Raw genomic sequence first — 16,880 nt, forward strand, 5'->3', positions numbered from 1 at the left:
CCACTTCCTCCAGTGAGGCGCCACCTCCCGAAAGTTCATCAACCTTCCAAAATGGTGCCACTAGCTGGAGACCAATTTTCAAGTGCATTTGTCCATGGGAGAGAGTTCACATTCAGATGTGACATTCGAATATCCAGAGTAGGAGGGGAGTGACTAAAAAGATGCTCAAAGATGCAGAGTCGCAAGGTCATTTCCACAGACCGAAGGCTGTAGAAGCTGAAAGAGATGTAGCAAAGAACTGTCACCCTAGACAGGCATGCTGGTGCCCACCTGCAATCCCCGTACTGAAGAGGTGGCTGCAGAAGGTCCAGGAGGTCAAAGGTCAAAGTCAGCCTCTACTACACAGCAAGTGTAGGTGTATATACATGCATACGTGCATGCATATGTGCATGTGGGCATGTAGGGTTGAGCAGGGGAACTGATAGACGGGTAGAGATTTCAACTTAAGCCAGCTCACACATTCTTTCCTGGTACATGATCATGACCACTGCTGGATTATAAGAGATGAGTCTTGCCAGCCACACTCCTAACAGTCACACATCCCCTACGAGAAGTCAGGAAAACGTTTCTGAGTAATATTTCAACTTCCAGTGCATGCACATCTTAAAATCCTTCACAAGCACCTGCTCTTAGATGCTTTCCTTCCTGTGACAGAGAGGAGAAATGAGCAGATCACACTGTCTTGGGACACAACTCTTATAAGTTAGCATTTCACTCACCTAATTGACACCAGAATTTTGCAGACAGGGACTTAAGACTGAATAACAAGCCAGGCATGGTGCTCATGGTCCAGCGTTCAGGAGGCTGAGGCCAAGTCTGGGCCACATAGAGAGATATAGCAATATCCAGCCTCAAAATAAGCCAATGAATATGAGATAAAAATAAAATGAAGAATAAAATTCAAGAAAACCTTTTGATTTTGTTTCATTGTAACATTGTAAGTTTTACATTGTATCCAGTAGGATGGGATTCCCTCCATCTCTAGTTCTTTTGTTGCAAATTCTTTTAGTGCAACTGACTGCAATTCTAAGGCAGTATCTTCACAACTCTACTAGATCAGAATCACCTGGGGGGCCTTTGGAACAATCGTGTAAACAGAATGTTGCCTGTATTGATTATCCTAGAAAGCCTGAGGCTTAGAGCCTGGCAAAAAAGCAAAATATACACAGACATACTCAAAGACAAAAAGACCAAAAAAAACATACAAATAAAATAATAACATAAAAATTTAAAGATTTGTCAAATTGAGATTTATTCAGATGTGGGGTTCTGGGTTCAATGTCCAGCACCAAAGCAAAACTAACAAAACCCAATGGAGTGAAGACAGAACCTGGGCCATGGTGCTTCCTGACGACTCTTAGAAGTTTGCAGGAGAAATAAAGCACCATGAGCCCAAGGACCATGTCTTCACTGAAATGTATACAGACACCTAAGGGCCACTGAGAGCAATTGTGAGAATTTGTTGAGAGATTCAAGAAACTTGGCTTTTCTGTGAGCGTTGGGGCTAATATGGAGTAACCAAGAACAGCCTCATTTCCGTGCACAGTCCAGCAAACAAACACTAAGCTATGTGTAATAGTCGGGGTTCTCTAGAATCATAGGTGTCTCTGTATATTAAGGCAATGTATTATGATGACTTACAGTCTATAGTCCAACTCCCCAATAATGGACAGCCGTGAATGAGAAGTCCAAGAGTCTCGTAGTTGCTCAGTCCCATGAGGCTAGTTTTTTCAGCTGGTCTTCTATAGAAGTAGTTTCCAAAAGATGTGCTGGCAAGAAAACGAAATCGGTGAAGAAGAGAGAACTTTCTTTTTCCAAAGTCCCTATATAGGTGACCAGCAGAAGATGTGGCCCAGATTACAGGTGTGTGCCACCACACATGGGTCTAGTACCTGCTTTGTCCCAGGCTGGCCTTGAACTCGGAGATTAAAACCATGTACTACATGTAGTACCTTGCCCGGGCCTAAACTTTTCATAGTCACTATGCCTCAAGATCTCCATGTCAAGATCCAGGTCAGAAACTGTGTCTTCCAGCCTCAAGATCTGGATCACAGGTGAGCCTTCCAATTCTGGATTGTAGCTCATTCTAGATAGAGTCAAGTTGACCCAACCAGGAATAGCCATTGCACTATTTAAAATATTTAAGTGTCTCAGAGTTTCTCGAAATGTATGTGTGTGTGTGTGTGTGTGTGTGTGTGTGTATGTATTATGGATGTATGTATGTTTTGGTATGGTATGGTATGGTATTTTGAGAGGGAGTCTCACTATGTAGCCCAGACCAGCCTAGAACTCAGTAAGCCACCCAGGGTGACTTTGAACTCACAGCAGTTGGAATTGCAGGCAGGATCTAACTGTGCAGTCCTGGCTGGCCTAGAACTTGCTGCATAGAAAAAGTGGGGCTTACACCTGGACGGCACCATTGTTCCCTGTGCTAGGATTTAAGTATGATGAAATTGTATGTCTTGTTTGTGTCTTTTAAACTCAAACTTCCATAGTTCTATCTCATTACATTTGAAATTTGAGAGAATCCCTTCTGCCTTAGGCAGCTATGAGGTGTTTGTCCCATCCCATGGAAAAGCCAGCCTACTGTCACCCATCCCCAGACTGACCCCCCTGTGAGTGAGCACCTCGTCCCCCAGGAATAAGGCACATTTCTCCCAGAGGTGTAGAGATTTAAACCCCTGTGACAATGTGGAGGGAGTCTGCTCTCTGAGGGTTTAGCTGGTCTCTCTTTCTCCTAGGGTCCTTAAAGAATAATGAGCGACAGTTCCCAAACACACTAATTGGTGTGTGTCTACCTTTGGAGTTTCAATGTGTACACTGTCCTGTTCCTGTGAGCTCAGCCCCTGCCAGGGATGACATCACCTGCTGAGACAAGGGTGCATGCTCTGAAGCTGTCTGGTTGACAGCGGATAGAGTTACCTCACAGTTCTAGGGCAGTCCCTTGGGGAGACTAACCTTGGGCTTCTGTCCAGCTGAAGTTGCGCTTGACACCGTCTCCTTGGTCTGTCACAGGGAAGCTTCACAAAGCCAACAGAACCGAAGAAGGGATCAAAGAGGATTGAGCACTCCTACCTCTCTGGTGTTCTTATCTAACCCAGATTATCACGTCTTCTGTGCACTCTCCTTCGGTCCTTATCTTCCCAGACAATGCAGTGGGACTTACCTGTCAAAAGAAGGAGAGAAAGGGCAGAAGAGTTTCACTAAGTTTATCTTCAAAGAAACCTCGGATTGTCAGCCTTACACGTAGAAAATCCCATCTGCAGGCCTGGCTATGCTTTCAGTTCAGGTTGGACTATCTCAAACATTGATGGTGGCTTATCTGTGCAGTGCTGCCGTACCTGAATGGACTGAGCCATCACTAATGTAGAAGAGGAAGGAAGGGAGAAAAGAACAGGAAATAGATGGGAGAAAAGAAGAAAGGGAGAGAGGAAAGGAGGAAGGGAGGAAGGAGGGGAAAGAACATAGAAAATGGAATTCTACATTGGGTTAGGGAGATAGGGAATGACTCAGTGGATAAAACACTGGCAGGTTTGAGGATGAAGTGTCAGTCACCAGAAGGCACATGAATGCTAGGCAGGCATAGCAGCTGCCCTATAATCCCAGCACTGGGAAGTCGAGAACAGGATTCTTGGAGCAAGCTGGCTAAGTACACCTGCCATGTAGTCAATTTCTACATTCAAGAGACTCTGCCACAAGAGTAAAATGGACCCATGATCAACCTTGAGTGTCTACATGCATACACAAACATATGCAAACATACGTGCATCAAATACACATACACCCCCAACCCCAAAGGAAACCTAAGTAGCAGCAATTTCGTGTGTTTGTATTTACTTTGGTCTGAATGGTTGAGGATCTTTTTAGGAAAGACTCAAAAGCATCTCATGACCAGGATCTTGGGAGACATTTCACCTTGTCACAGCTCCTAATGTTGATAAGCTCGGTGTTTCTGTGTGTACCTGCCTGGCAGTCACCATGGTTTTCCCTCTGTCTACAGGACTGCCAACCAGACTCCCGGAAATCATGCTGGTGGGATCCCAGTCCTTCTCTCCCGGCGGGCCCAATGGCATCATCCGGAGCCAGTCCTTCGCAGGGTTTAGTGGGCTGCAAGAAAGGCGATCCAGGCGAGTGCTGGGTGCTCCTCCTGGGGTGCTCCTCCTGGGGTGCTCCTCCTGGGGTGCTCCTCCTGGGGTCAGCAGAAAGGGGCTGTGTGTGCCTTGCTGATGCATGAGTGTGTGTGTGCATGTGTGCATGTGTGTGTGTGTGTGTGTGTGTGTGTGTGTGTGTGTGTAAGCTAATGTCTTTGTTGGGATTCTGTAAACCCCACCTCACAGTTACCTGGCAACAGCCAGGTATGCTCCACCCCAGTTACCTGGCCCTAGAAAAAAGGGCTGCTTGCCCCTCCTCTTTCTCTTGCTCTCTTGCTCTCCAGCTCTTGCTATTTCCCACTTGTCCCTCCTGTCCCCATTCTTTTCCTCTCTCTCCACATGCTCACAGCTAGCCTCTGCTTCTCTACTGTCTTTTCTTCTCTCTGCCTCTACTACCCTCTTAACTCCTCCCCATGCCCTGAATAAACTCTATTCTGTACTATACCTCCTGTGTGGCTGCTCCCTCAGGGAGAAGGGATTCCCAACACGGGTCCCCCAGAGGCATCTCCCTTACCCCCAAAGGTATCATTTATATCCTAGCAAGACATAGTTTGTATCTGATATTACACAATGACTTTTCTTTTCCTTTGGTAGAATATAGCCTCTACTTGTTCCTTGTTTCCAACTGGAAGTATTTTTCCCTGGCTCTCTATGAGCTAGCTAGACACAAGAGCATCCTCAAAAGCACTTACTGCAAGCCAGGCTGTGCCTTCAGGGTAGAGCTTCTGCTCTGCAAAGCTTTCTGCAAACAAAAGTCAAGGAGCAAACTGGCTCTTTCATTTCTGTGCTGTTCAAGGCCCCACCTCATTCCTCCAGGGCACTAGGATGAAGGAAAGGCAATTTAAAGGGTGTTTCTCTGGCGCTTTTGCTTTTTGATGCCGGAGGCTCACGGTTTGCTTTCTCTTCTCTTTCTTTAGGTGTAATACGGTTTGCTTTCTCTTCTCTTTCTTTAGGTGTAATTCCTTCATCGAAAATGCCTCAGCCCTCAAGAAGCCTCAGGCCAAGCTGAAGAAAATGCACAATCTAGGACACAAAAATAACAACACTCCCAAAGAGCCTCAGCCCAAGAGAGTGGAGGAGGTCTACCGGGCCTTGAAAAATGGACTTGAGTAAGAACCATGTGCCCTGGGGAGAGATCTTCTTCCCTAAAATGACCCCTTTCCTTCCTAAAAACCAGTCACAGTTTTGAAAGGGCCATATGAGCCACTGCTGCCTTCTTTGGTTCTTTTTTTTTTTTTTTTTTTTTTTTTTTTTTTTTTTGAGGCAGGGTCTCACGCAGCTTAGGCTGTCCTTGAACTAACTCCTTAAGCAGTAGACCTGGCGATTCTGATCCTGTCTCCACTGGGATGCAGGGGGACAGACAGTGTGTGCCAGCACACTTCCCTGGGTGTTTTCTTCTTGCTCTATCATCTCAGAGACAGGAGACTGGTTGTATTTACGCATCATATCATGACACTGACGTAGGCTTGACGCCATTACATGTTTATGGCTAGCGCCCTGGACTTCTGGACTTCACTCAGACAATAGTGGGCAGCCACAGCTGAGCTAGAGATTTCTAAAGAAGGGTTCTGAGCCAGGCGTGGTGTGGGTCACACTTGGAATCCTGCTTAGAGCTCAGGAGGCCGAGGCAGGAGGATCATCCAAAGTCCACACTCAGCCTGAATGACATGGTATAGAAACTCCTCAAACACACATACAAGCAGATCATTTGTAAAGAGTTCTGAAGCTTTCTTGTATGTGTTACAGGGACAGTTTGTCCCAAAGAAAACTTGCCTAGCATTTGGTAAGGCACCTGTAGTAACTACCTGGTTTAACTAGGCAAAACTATGCGCCCCAGTCCTGTCTAAGTCTTCCCTCCCCACTGACTTTTCTCTTCTGGATTTTCAGCCTCAAAGGATCACTCTGCCACCTTTCTTTCCTTTCTTCAAACTAGACAGGATCAGACGCAGTCACTTGACTTTCAAAATTCTCCCCAGCCACAAATCCCAGAGAGAGAAGGGCAGAGTCTCAATCTAGAACCCAGGCTAGCCTGAGTTACCATGAAGCCCAGGCTGGCCTTGAATCCTTTACCTCCCAAGGGCTGAGCTTACAAGTGTGAGCCACCACCTGACTGCAATCACTATTCTTAACCCCCTCTCAATGACACCCTTCACGATAGGCATAAAGAATATAAAATACCTTGGTGTGACTCTAACCAAGCAAGCGAAGGATCAGTATAACAAGAACTTCAAGTCTGAAGAATTGAAGGCCTCAGAAGATAGAAAGATCTCCCATGCTCATGGTTTGATAGGACTGATCTAGTAAACATGGCCGTCTTGCTGAAAGCAATCTACAGATTCAATGTGGTCTCCATCAAAATTCCAACTCAGTTCTTCATAGAGTTAAGCCCCTCTCAGAAGGCAAAGGTCAGTGACTGCTCAGATTGCTTCTGAACTGAGTGTTCACCATGCTGTCTTACTTTGCAGTGAGTACCTGGAATTCCACCAGACCGAGCTGGAAAAGTTGACTGCTCAATTAAAAGATATGAAAAGAAACTCTCGCCTGGTAGGTACCTCTGATCAGGAGGATGCTAACACAGGGTAGAGGGTGGGAGGTTCTTCTCTTGCTGAAGAGGGGACAGGGCAGGAGGAGAGGAATGTTAAAGAAAACAGATACAAGGGGCAAAGCTATGGCCTCCTGGTGTGTATTTTGGAAGGAAGAATTGCTGAACCTGATGGCTCACACCTGCAACCCCAGGAAGGCAACTGAGGCAGGAAGATGGCCAGCCTTATACAAGGAAGCCTGGTCTCAAAACAAACAAACAAACAAACAAACAAACAGAATAATAAAAAAGGAAAAAGATTTTTTTTAATGCTTTATTTTTAATAATTCCAAAGTTCCTGAGTTCAATTCCTAGCACCCACTTGGCATCTCAGGATCTGATGCTCTCTTCTGGTGTACAACCACACATTCAGACAAAGCATCATAGACTAAGATACATAATTACATCTTTAAAAGAAAACTTTAAATAACGTAGCAAAATGATCTGTTGCCGTTTCCCTAGCAGCTCCTGAAATGAGAACATTTGCTCTCTCTTCAACTTGTAAATGTAGGCCGGTGTCCTACTTTGCTCTCTATGGCTGTGGTAAACACCACAGCCAAATGCAACTTACAGAAGAAAGGATTTATTTCAGCTTCCAGGCTGTGCACTCCGTCACAGAGAGAAGTCGGGGCAGAAACCTGGAGGCAGGAGCATTAGCAGAGGCCAAGGAGGAGCCCTGCTTACTGGCTTCCTCCTTGTGGCTTGCTCAGCCTCCTTCCTTACAGTACTCAGGATCACCCAAAATGGACAGGACCCACCCACACTAATCATTGTGAAGAACATGCCCCCAGGGGCTTGCTTACCTGCCAATCCGATAGTATTTTCTTAATTGGCCTTCCCTCTTTTCAGATGACCCTGACTTGTGTCAACCTGACTACTGAAAATTAGCCATCACAGTCAGTGGCGGCAGGCAGGGAAGGGAAGAAGGTCACCAAGAGGCCAGTGTGAAAGCACCATTGAGCCCCATTAGAATCCATGCCATGTGGCGAGTGTCCTCTCTTCTGATGATTTTGTGAGGACTGATTTTGTTCATTTCAAAGTGTTATCTACTCCAGCTTAACACTTCGAGGCAGCAGGAAACCCTAGGAGAGTCTACATGTGTGGACCTGGCAGCTGTGTTTAACATGGGTTTGCCTTTCACTTCATTGGCCTATAGACTAAAATGCTTTGGGGGCTTATCCTTCAAGAGGCCACAAGGACAGGGTGCAAGTGTAGGATCGCAGGGGTAACCCGGAGTTTTAATCATTAAAAGCAAATACCAAAAATTCCAGTAGAAGTTGATGGGGCTGGTGATTGATTCCTTCACAGGAAATGTGTAGATGGGGGCAGAGTCATTTATTAAAGTGGGTGGGAGTTCTAAGGAGATGGGTTGTAACCAGGGGTTCTTCTTTTCATTTCAGGGTGTACTGTATGACCTAGACAAGGTAGGCTGGCGCCCAGTGTTGGAGTGCTGCTGAAAAATGAAGCTCCGCATGTGGGGCGGATGTCAAAATATCAGTAGAGCCCTTTGGGGGTAGTAAGAGTCCAGTTAAAGGGTGATTTGGGGGGTAGTAAGAGTCCAGATAAAGGGTGATTTTGGGAGTTAGTAAGAGTCCAGGAAAAGGATGGTTTTGGTGGTGGTGGTGGGAACCATGAGCTCACAGATTCAAAGATCGTGAGGGGGAAACAAGGCCTCCAGAATGAAGGTTTGCTCTGGTTTCTGAGTCTGGAATTTGTATTTGGAGACTGCCCATGTAGCTGCCCTTTTCACCAACTCTGAGGCATCTCTGATTAGAAAATGCCCCAGCTGCTTATGCACCACTAAAATAATTTCATATATATATACATATATCATATGTTCAAAAATATAAAAGGAGAAAGAAATGATTCTAGTTAAATCTAGCTCTTCCTTTTCATGTGAAGTATATATTCTTATTGACAACATCCCTCCAGGCCTTTTAGAAGTGAGATTTTTGTCTTTCTTTTTAGTTGTGCACAATCTCTCTCCATGCTGTTCTATGTACATAGCTTTATTTCAATGCCTAATCTAATCATGGCATTCCCTACAAAGATATTTTAAAGGGCAATTAAATTGAATGTATGTTACAACATTTATAACTCATAGGGATGGCATGACCAGCTGTATCATGTGAGCCCAAATGGACAGCTGTCGCAATGGGCATATAACATTATAAGGCATAGCCCAGTTATAGTTCCGATTGCACAATTCAGTGTGCAGAAGCTCATTTTAGAACATGCAAAATCTATTATGAAGAAATTTAGATACAGTCCAAGTGATACTGCTCCACCAGAAATCAAATGGGTTGGCCACTCTGCTGTTTACCACGGGATGGACCATAATTAGTTCAAGCTCATCTCTCAGGCTAGTTGGTGTTTTCAAAGATATTTTCCGAATTAACATTAGGACAACCCTAAAATGGTGGCCAAGGTTTCTACGTTCTTTTTAAGGGGAGGCAGGAAGTACTCGTGGGACCTGTGCAGGGACAGGCTAGTAAGGTTTCTCTCAGGAGCCTCATCAACTGCCCTGTGAATGACTGCTCTTTCTTCAAGCCTCTCCTTTTAATTCCAGCAAATTAAAACGATTGAGAGATACATGCGGCGCCTGGAGTTTCACATCAGTAAGGTAACGGGTGCTGCTCATGTCTCTGCCTCTGCACTGCTGCTCTCAGTAACTGCCGGGCGCACGCCCGCCCTGAGTGTAACATGGGTTCCAGATGGCCTGAACTAACAGAGGCCTCAGCTGAACATAAAAATGAAAGCCATGGGGGTGGAGAAACGGTGCCGTAGTTAAGAGCATTGACTGCTCATGCCAAGGTCCCAGGTTCAGTTCCCAGCCCCGACACCTTCTTCTGGCTTCTGTAGATACCAGGTATATGTGTAGTGTGCAGGCGCACATGCAAGCACAACACCTTTTCATGTAAAATATAGATAAACAAAGTCTAGAAGAAAGAGGAATTCAGTATGGGAGAGGAAGGGAAGAGAGATAGGAGAGAGAAGAACGCGAAACTTCTTCTGGCACTGTTTGGACTTTACTCATAAACGTGAACATCTGGCACTGTTTGGACTTTACTCATAAACGTGAACAATTTAACTGAATTTTCTCTTCTATTGGTCCACGATTTCACAAAATTGTTTTCAGTAAATAACCTCATTTTTTATCTTTCAAATGCTTAATTTGTTAAAGCAGTGGCTAGGGGCACATACTGCTCTGAAGAATTCACATCCCCGGCTCACAACTGCCTACGCCCCCCCCCCCCCGCACCAGGGGGTTTGATGCCTTCTTCTGGCTTCCAAGGGCCCCTGCACAAGTGCACATACACACACATGGCACACACATGATTAAAAAGAAAATAATCTTTTAAAGTAAAAGAAGAGTCAGAGTCTGGGCTTGGGAGGTGTTTGAGAGTCCTTGCTACACAGCTACACAATCATGAGGACCGGAGTTTGGATCCCAGCACCCGTGCTACAAGCTGGCTATCCTGAAAACACCTGTAACCCAGTTCCAACTGGGGCAAAGACAAGAGCGTGGGCGAGGCTTGACGGCCTTCCACTTAACTGAGAAACTGAGCCACAGCTCAGGGAGCCACACACACACTCACACATATACTCACACACTCACACATATACTCACATACACACACACTCACACATATACTCACACACTCACACATATACTCACATACACACACACTCACACATATATTCACATATACACACACATACACATACAATCACACTCACACACACACATATATACTCACACACACACTCATACATATACTCACACACATGCACACATATACTCACATACACACTCACACATACACTAACACATACACACACTCACAAATATACTCACACACTCGCACATACACTCACACTCATACACACACCCATGCACAAATGCATAGATAAAATACCGACTTCGAAGCTGTAGGTATCACCTGTTGACAAGGCCTCTTAAAGTGATCATAGCTTTGCATACTGCACATTTTCTCTTTGACTTAAACCTGGGACCGTCCCGACATTTACTCCACAGGTAGAAGGCTCTTGTCCTCATAGTCTAACCCCACAGTCCAGCACAGACCTACACAGTTTCCAAAGTGTGCCCTACTTCTCTGTGTCTCCCCAACCCCTCTGTACCCCCATCCCTCCCTTTATCTCTGTTTCTAGGAGGCTCTCAGTGGCCTGGAACCCAGAACCCTCCTGTCTCAGCCTCTCAAGTGCTAGGCTGCTGCCAAAGCCAATAGACAGTCCATTGTTTGTCTCAAAGACATGAAAGGGCCTTATTGGCGTGTGCAATTTGGAAACAGGATTCAAGCAAAATCTGCTTTGAAACAAACAAACAAATGGGTAACGGTGTTGAAAATGAATAAGTGACTGGTGTAAGGAATCACTTGACAATTCTCTGCTTCTCCAGAACAGAAACACAGTGTATCTTTAAGGGCATGACAGCAGTCTAAGGGACTTCTCTCAAGCGTGACGGTTATTTATCTGTTTCCTGTTTGGGCTCTGGCAGGTAGACGAGCTCTATGAAGCCTACTGTATCCAACGGCGTCTCCAAGATGGTGCCAGCAAAATGAAGCAAGCCTTTTCCACCTCCCCTGCCAGCAAGGCTGCCCGGGAGAGTCTGTCTGAGATCAACCGCAGCTACAAGGAGTACACAGAGGTGAGTCCTCAGTCTCCTTCCGTGACCAGGGCAGACTCGTGTCACTGTGAGCGAACTCCGGCTACTTGAGTGAGTTCGAGGCAAGGCTGGGGCGTTCAGTGAGACCATGACTCCAAATGTAAACAACAATGACTAAGTAAAAAGAGAGCTGGGAAAGTAGGTCAGCTGGGACAGTAGGTCAGCGGCAGAGCATTTATTTACCTGGCAGACATGAGGCTCCTCCCCTCGTGTATAGATAAAGCTGCAAGCAAGCAAGGTAATGGTGGAATAGTCTCAACTAAGCCGTACAGCCTAACATGTCACCATTCAGATTCACTTCTAAATACTGTAGTGTGCTAGCCCACATACAGTGTTGATATTGGACTCCATTCTGCCTGGTGTGGTGGGGGGAGGGAGGGAGGGAGGGAGGGAGGGAGGGAGGGAGAGAGAGAGAGAGATTTATCCAAGATAAAGAGCCATGAACAGAAATTTATCTTATTGGTTTCTAACAGTCTCTGGGGTCCAAGTATCACTGGACAGGGAGGGTTTCACGCCCCCCCCCCAGTCACCTGACATGAACGCATGCCCTTCATGAAGAGGTTGAATTACTAAATCGGCACTTCTCCCTATCCCTGGAGACTTTATTCGGAGATCAGATTTCGTCAGTGAGGTCACTCGCGAGCAGGGGTTAGTAGGCAATTCGCAGAGCCAGACATCTGTCTTAGGAGCCCTTTATGCTTACACCACAGGGCCACTTGAACTGCATAAGTCTTTCTCTATTCGTGATTTAACACTAGGTTCTTCTTTGCCTAAATTCAGAAGGATATTTTTAAATTCACAAAATAAGCTGGGCTCAGTGTAATCCCAACACTTGAAGGCTGAAGCAGGAGAATTACTGCAAGTTTGAGGTCATCCTGGGCTCAATAGTAGTGACTACCAGGCCAGCTAGGACTATGTAGCAAGAACATGGCTCATAATAATTAAGAGCTGTGGCGGTCACTCGGTCATTAATGTGCTTGCTGGGAGAGGACACTAGGTCATCTGTAACTGTCGTTACGAGTCACAGTGTAGCTGCTGGGAACTGTGGGTGCTGGGAACTGACCTTGGGTCCTCAGGAAGAGCAGCCTGTGCTCTTAACCACTAAGTCATCTCTCCAGCCCTCTGACCTGCTTTGTGAGCATGTCCAAATTACAGGATCCAACAATAACCCAGTATTACAGTTCCGAAGCACTGAAAATCCTAAGTGATTTCCTCATACCCACAACCCCAGGAACAACAGGAACAGTTCTCCAAGTATTTTTTTTTTCAATTTGGAGCAGTGTTCATCCCTGACCGCATCCAGAGCAACTTCAGCTGTATGCCTAGTAGCACGGTGCCCCCCCCCCCCCCCCCCCCCCGAGTTCTTAAGACAGTACTAGTATTCCACCGAACCTGGTCCCTTGCAGAGAAGCCCCAGGCACTGTTTGCCCTGCTGAGCTTCTTTTCAAAGCTTTCAAGCTCCTCAGAACTCAGACCTGAGGAAATGCTCCCCAGCTTTGCCAAGCCCTCTGAAGTAGGGGAGGACTTCCTACAGGAAACGGAAACACCCTTCTCCCCGCGTCCCACAAGTGTGACGGCGCTGGGGACAACGAGTCCAATAAGAAGCAGAGCCTGAGGACTTCCCAGAGCTCCGTTGGTGTTTCCTAAGTGGCCTCACTCTCGGGGTGGCAACTTGCACAGGCCTGGGCCTCGGTGAAGAGGAAGAGTTCGCAGAAGCAGAGGGTGCCAGTACGGCTTACTATAGTAGAGAGGCGTGCAAGGCTTACCCCAGCTGAGCTGCAGGAAGCTCACTAGAGACACACGCTGGCTGGGACACTTGAAGTCCACCTCTAACTGCTCTCATTGGGCCATCTGACCCTGGGGCGGTAGAATGGGTGCACTCAGGAACTGCAACCTCGGCGGCTCATTCCTTTAACGCCGCAGTGAGGAGGGGACCCCAACCCAACCCCGGGATCATTCCAGGGCTTCCCAACATCACACTGAAAGTCTGCCTCACTTGAGTAGAATCAAACTCTGGTGTTCTTCATCCTCCCCTCCCCCCAATTTTGTACGTGAATGTACACATCTCTGTGTGTGATGTAGAGAGGCAGGTAGGTATAGAAACCTGAAGAAGACCTCAGCTCTCACCCTCCCGGCTGCTACCATCCATTGTGTTGGGGTTTGTTTGTTCTGAGATAGGGCCTCTCACTGGTCTGGAACTCTCTAACTAAGCTAGGCTTGCAGGCCCAAGCCCCAGAGGGCAACCTCTCAGCCTTCCTTCTACTGAGATTACAAGCACATTCCAGCCAGCCCGGCTGCTTCTTTTACTTTATTTTTAATTTAGCAAGTAAAAGGTACATATAAATGTATGGAATACAACATGATATTATGAAACAGGTACACCCTAAAGGGTGGCTGACCCAGCTTGTTTAACCTGGAGCTCGGATCTCTTCCTACGTAGAGTGCACGGCCGACTCCCCAACACAGCAGTACTGCCTTTTTGTACAGCCCCGATCTGTTCTTAGAACACCCGCATTCTGGAGTGTCTGAGTCCTTCAATACCATTTGACTTGTTCACCTATGCCCCAGCTATCCCGTGCGTGCACTGGAAGCGTTACATCGCTCTGCCTGTCCTGCCGCGGGTGCTGTGCACTCACGGAAAGTAGGAGCTTGCCTCTTGCTCAGTGCTATTGCTGTAGAAATGCCTTGTCCCCCCCCCCCCCCCGCAGGGGCAGCGGATCTAACGCCATTTCCTATGCTCTTTGCAGAACATGTGCAGCATCGAAGCGGAGTTGGAGAGTCTGCTGGGCGAATTCTCCATCAAGATGAAAGGTAACCTGTCCTTGTTCGGAGAGGGATAAAGGAGCCGGGTCCACAGAGCTTCATGAAGGAGTGCTATCTCGCAGACATAGGGTCCCCTGCTCTCAAGACAACATCTTGATGGCGTTCTCCCAACCTGGCCTTCACATCTGAAAATGGTGTTCGTTGAATGAGTCAAACAACAAACCTCAGAATCCATCCCATGACTCAGAGTCACCAAGGCTTTGCCACTTTTTCTTTCCCCCTTTGATGAACTAGAAAACTCCAGAGGAGGAGAAGCCAAGTCTGTCAGGCAGCACCTGTAAACTTCAGTACGGTTCTGAAAGAATAGGGCCATCTTACGTAACCACAGTGCCATGGCCCGCTGTCCCATTATCTCGTCTAAGGAAATTAGCGATCCTTTGTTATTAACCTAGTTCGTTTGCAGACATCCCCAGCTGTCTCACAAACGCTTCCTAGAGTTGCGTTGCTCCAATTAGGACCCACACAAGGTCCGTGCGTTATAATTAATTAGTTGTCAGTTGGGCTCCCTTTAATCTAACACAAACCCTGTCAGACCTTCTAGACTTGCCTGGCAGCCTCTTTACACTGTCATTTAGCCAAGTGTTTATTTACCTACTTTGAATATTTTCTTTTTAGTTCAAAGACAATTTTTTTTTTTTAATTCAAGCTGGTCTCAAACTCAAAGCAATCAATCCTCCTCCTGTAACAGGCTGAGCACTAGAACTATAGGCCTGTCTCATCATTCCTGCCTCACATATCTGTCTCACATTCCTGTCTCACATTCCTGTCTCACATACCTGTCTCACCATACCTGTCTCACATTCCTGCCTCACCATACCTGCTTGTCAATCATTTCATTTGTTCCGCCCCCATGTTGCTGTGAGTGTGTTCTAATGAGAGCATTGTTGGTTTAGACTACAGCACCTCAGCACAAAAGAAAAAAGGGTAACTTCACCTAGACATGGTGAGCCTTACACTGCAGTGTCTGCGGTGTCCATCAGGGCTGTGGGACAGTGACATCACCACCAGTCCTTTTCTCTCCCATGTTTTGACTCATCTGACTGTAATGGGCAGCTGGGCCCCTGTTTGCTGGTTTAACAGTTTGATCCTTAGGTTGTGAATGGGGGTTATCACTTTACCTACTTTTCTGTACTTCTAAGAAAAGTGAAAAGAAGGAACTCCCTTTGAGAGTGGTTCTGGGTGGCGCTGGAGAGATGGCATAGTAGTGAAGAACACCAGTGGTTCTTGAAGAAGAGGATGTGGGTTCAGTTCCCAGCACCTACATGACAGCTTATACCCAATGTTAACTCCAGTTCCCGGGGATCTGATGCCCTCTTCTGACCGCCTCAGGCAGCAGGCAATTAGGTGGTGCGCATACATAATGCCTTGCCTACGTCGGACGTCTGTGTCCTTCCGACTCTCCATTTGCTTCCACTTAGGTCTCTACCTGAGTCAGCGGTTCAAAACCGCTCTAGACCCATGATCTCTGTCAGCGGTTCAGAGTCTGCACAGCCGGGATGGAGGTTCTGGAGGTCTCTTTAAACTGTCAGGATGGTTCTGAGTGGCCTGGCTCATTGCAGCCTAGCATACCGAGTAAAGTTACTTTACCACAGTTAATACAAGGATTGCCCGTGTCCTATGGAGGCCGGGACTCAGAGAGTGAGGTCACCAACCCTGTTAACACAAGGACTGCTCAGGCCATTTCTGATGCTTCCATTTTAGATGAGAGGGACAATTTCTTCTATTTCACGTGTGGAAGACAGTAGCCAAAAGACATTAGATGACTTTTCCGAGGTCACACAGTAAGCTGATGTCAGACTTGAAGCTAAATCTTTGGGTCCTGGGTCCTACATTAGTTAGTTTTCACATCTCTGTGACAAACACCTGATTTAAAAAGAAACTGTAAGGAGAAGGGGTTTGTCGTAATTTATTGCTTGAGTTGGGGACAGTTGTTCGTGGCAGGGAGGGTATAAAGAGCTCATGGCTGTGGGGGTCTGCAGCTAAGACTCCTCAAATTTCCCAGGACCAGGAGCAGAAAAAGAGCAATGCTGGTGCTCGGCTCACCTCACACACCTGTGTGTGTGTGTGTGTGTGTGTGTGTGTGTTTTATTCAGTCCAATCCCCAAGCCTGCAGGATACGGTCACCCACATTCAGGGTGTGTCTTAACTTCTAAATTAATTGACCTTGGAAACACCTCATGGACACATCCAAAGGGTTATGCCTCTCTAATTCTCAGTGCCGCTTCCCTTCCCTTCCTTCTCTCTGGACAGAGGTCTCTTGTAGTATTTGCTACATAGCTGAAGCTGGCCTTGAACTCTTGGTTCTTACCACTCACTACCCACGGAGTGCTAGAGTCATAGTTATTGTCTCCAGCAATACAGTAGATAGAAGTATTTTGTATAACAAAAGTTATATTATTATGCTGAGGGTCATCACACAAGGTTCACACTCTAGATTCTAAACTCTGGTCCTTAGCCTATGTCCCCAAATCTGCTCACCTGTGACATATTTTAGCTGCAGGTCTGGTTTCAGTCTCTAACAGTAGTCCTGGCTCAAGAGACTCTCCAGCCCCATGAGTCCCTAACTAAGCTATTTTTGTCTAAAAGGCATTTCTTACTATGCTCACTACAGCTACCACCATACCCAGCCTTCTTGGCA

The 16,880-nt window shown here is 46.6% G+C and overlaps 1 protein-coding gene across 11 annotated transcripts in view; it reads left to right on the forward strand.

Annotated features, from left to right (window-relative positions):
- The window catches only part of RIPOR2 (RHO family interacting cell polarization regulator 2), a gene marked incomplete at both ends in the record, with an annotated part of 209,797 nt that overhangs the window by 151,289 nt on the left and 41,628 nt on the right, over window positions 1-16,880 (forward strand). For 10 of the 11 annotated variants that reach the window (XM_080917673.1, XM_080917677.1, XM_080917671.1 and 7 more), the window contains 7 exons: window positions 4,001-4,127; window positions 5,105-5,260; window positions 6,617-6,695; window positions 8,133-8,156; window positions 9,302-9,355; window positions 11,252-11,401; window positions 14,167-14,230. In XM_080917673.1, coding sequence (XP_080773799.1) covers window positions 4,001-4,127; window positions 5,105-5,260; window positions 6,617-6,695; window positions 8,133-8,156; window positions 9,302-9,355; window positions 11,252-11,401; window positions 14,167-14,230 — 654 coding nt within the window. Of the gene's footprint in view, window positions 1-3,998; window positions 4,128-5,104; window positions 5,261-6,616; window positions 6,696-8,132; window positions 8,157-9,301; window positions 9,356-11,251; window positions 11,402-14,166; window positions 14,231-16,880 lie in introns of all 11 variants that reach the window. The other variant, XM_080917675.1, reaches the window with a different exon arrangement.

This window comes from Micromys minutus (assembly GCF_963924665.1).
Source record: "Micromys minutus genome assembly, chromosome: 6".
Classification (NCBI taxonomy): domain Eukaryota; kingdom Metazoa; phylum Chordata; class Mammalia; order Rodentia; family Muridae; genus Micromys; species Micromys minutus.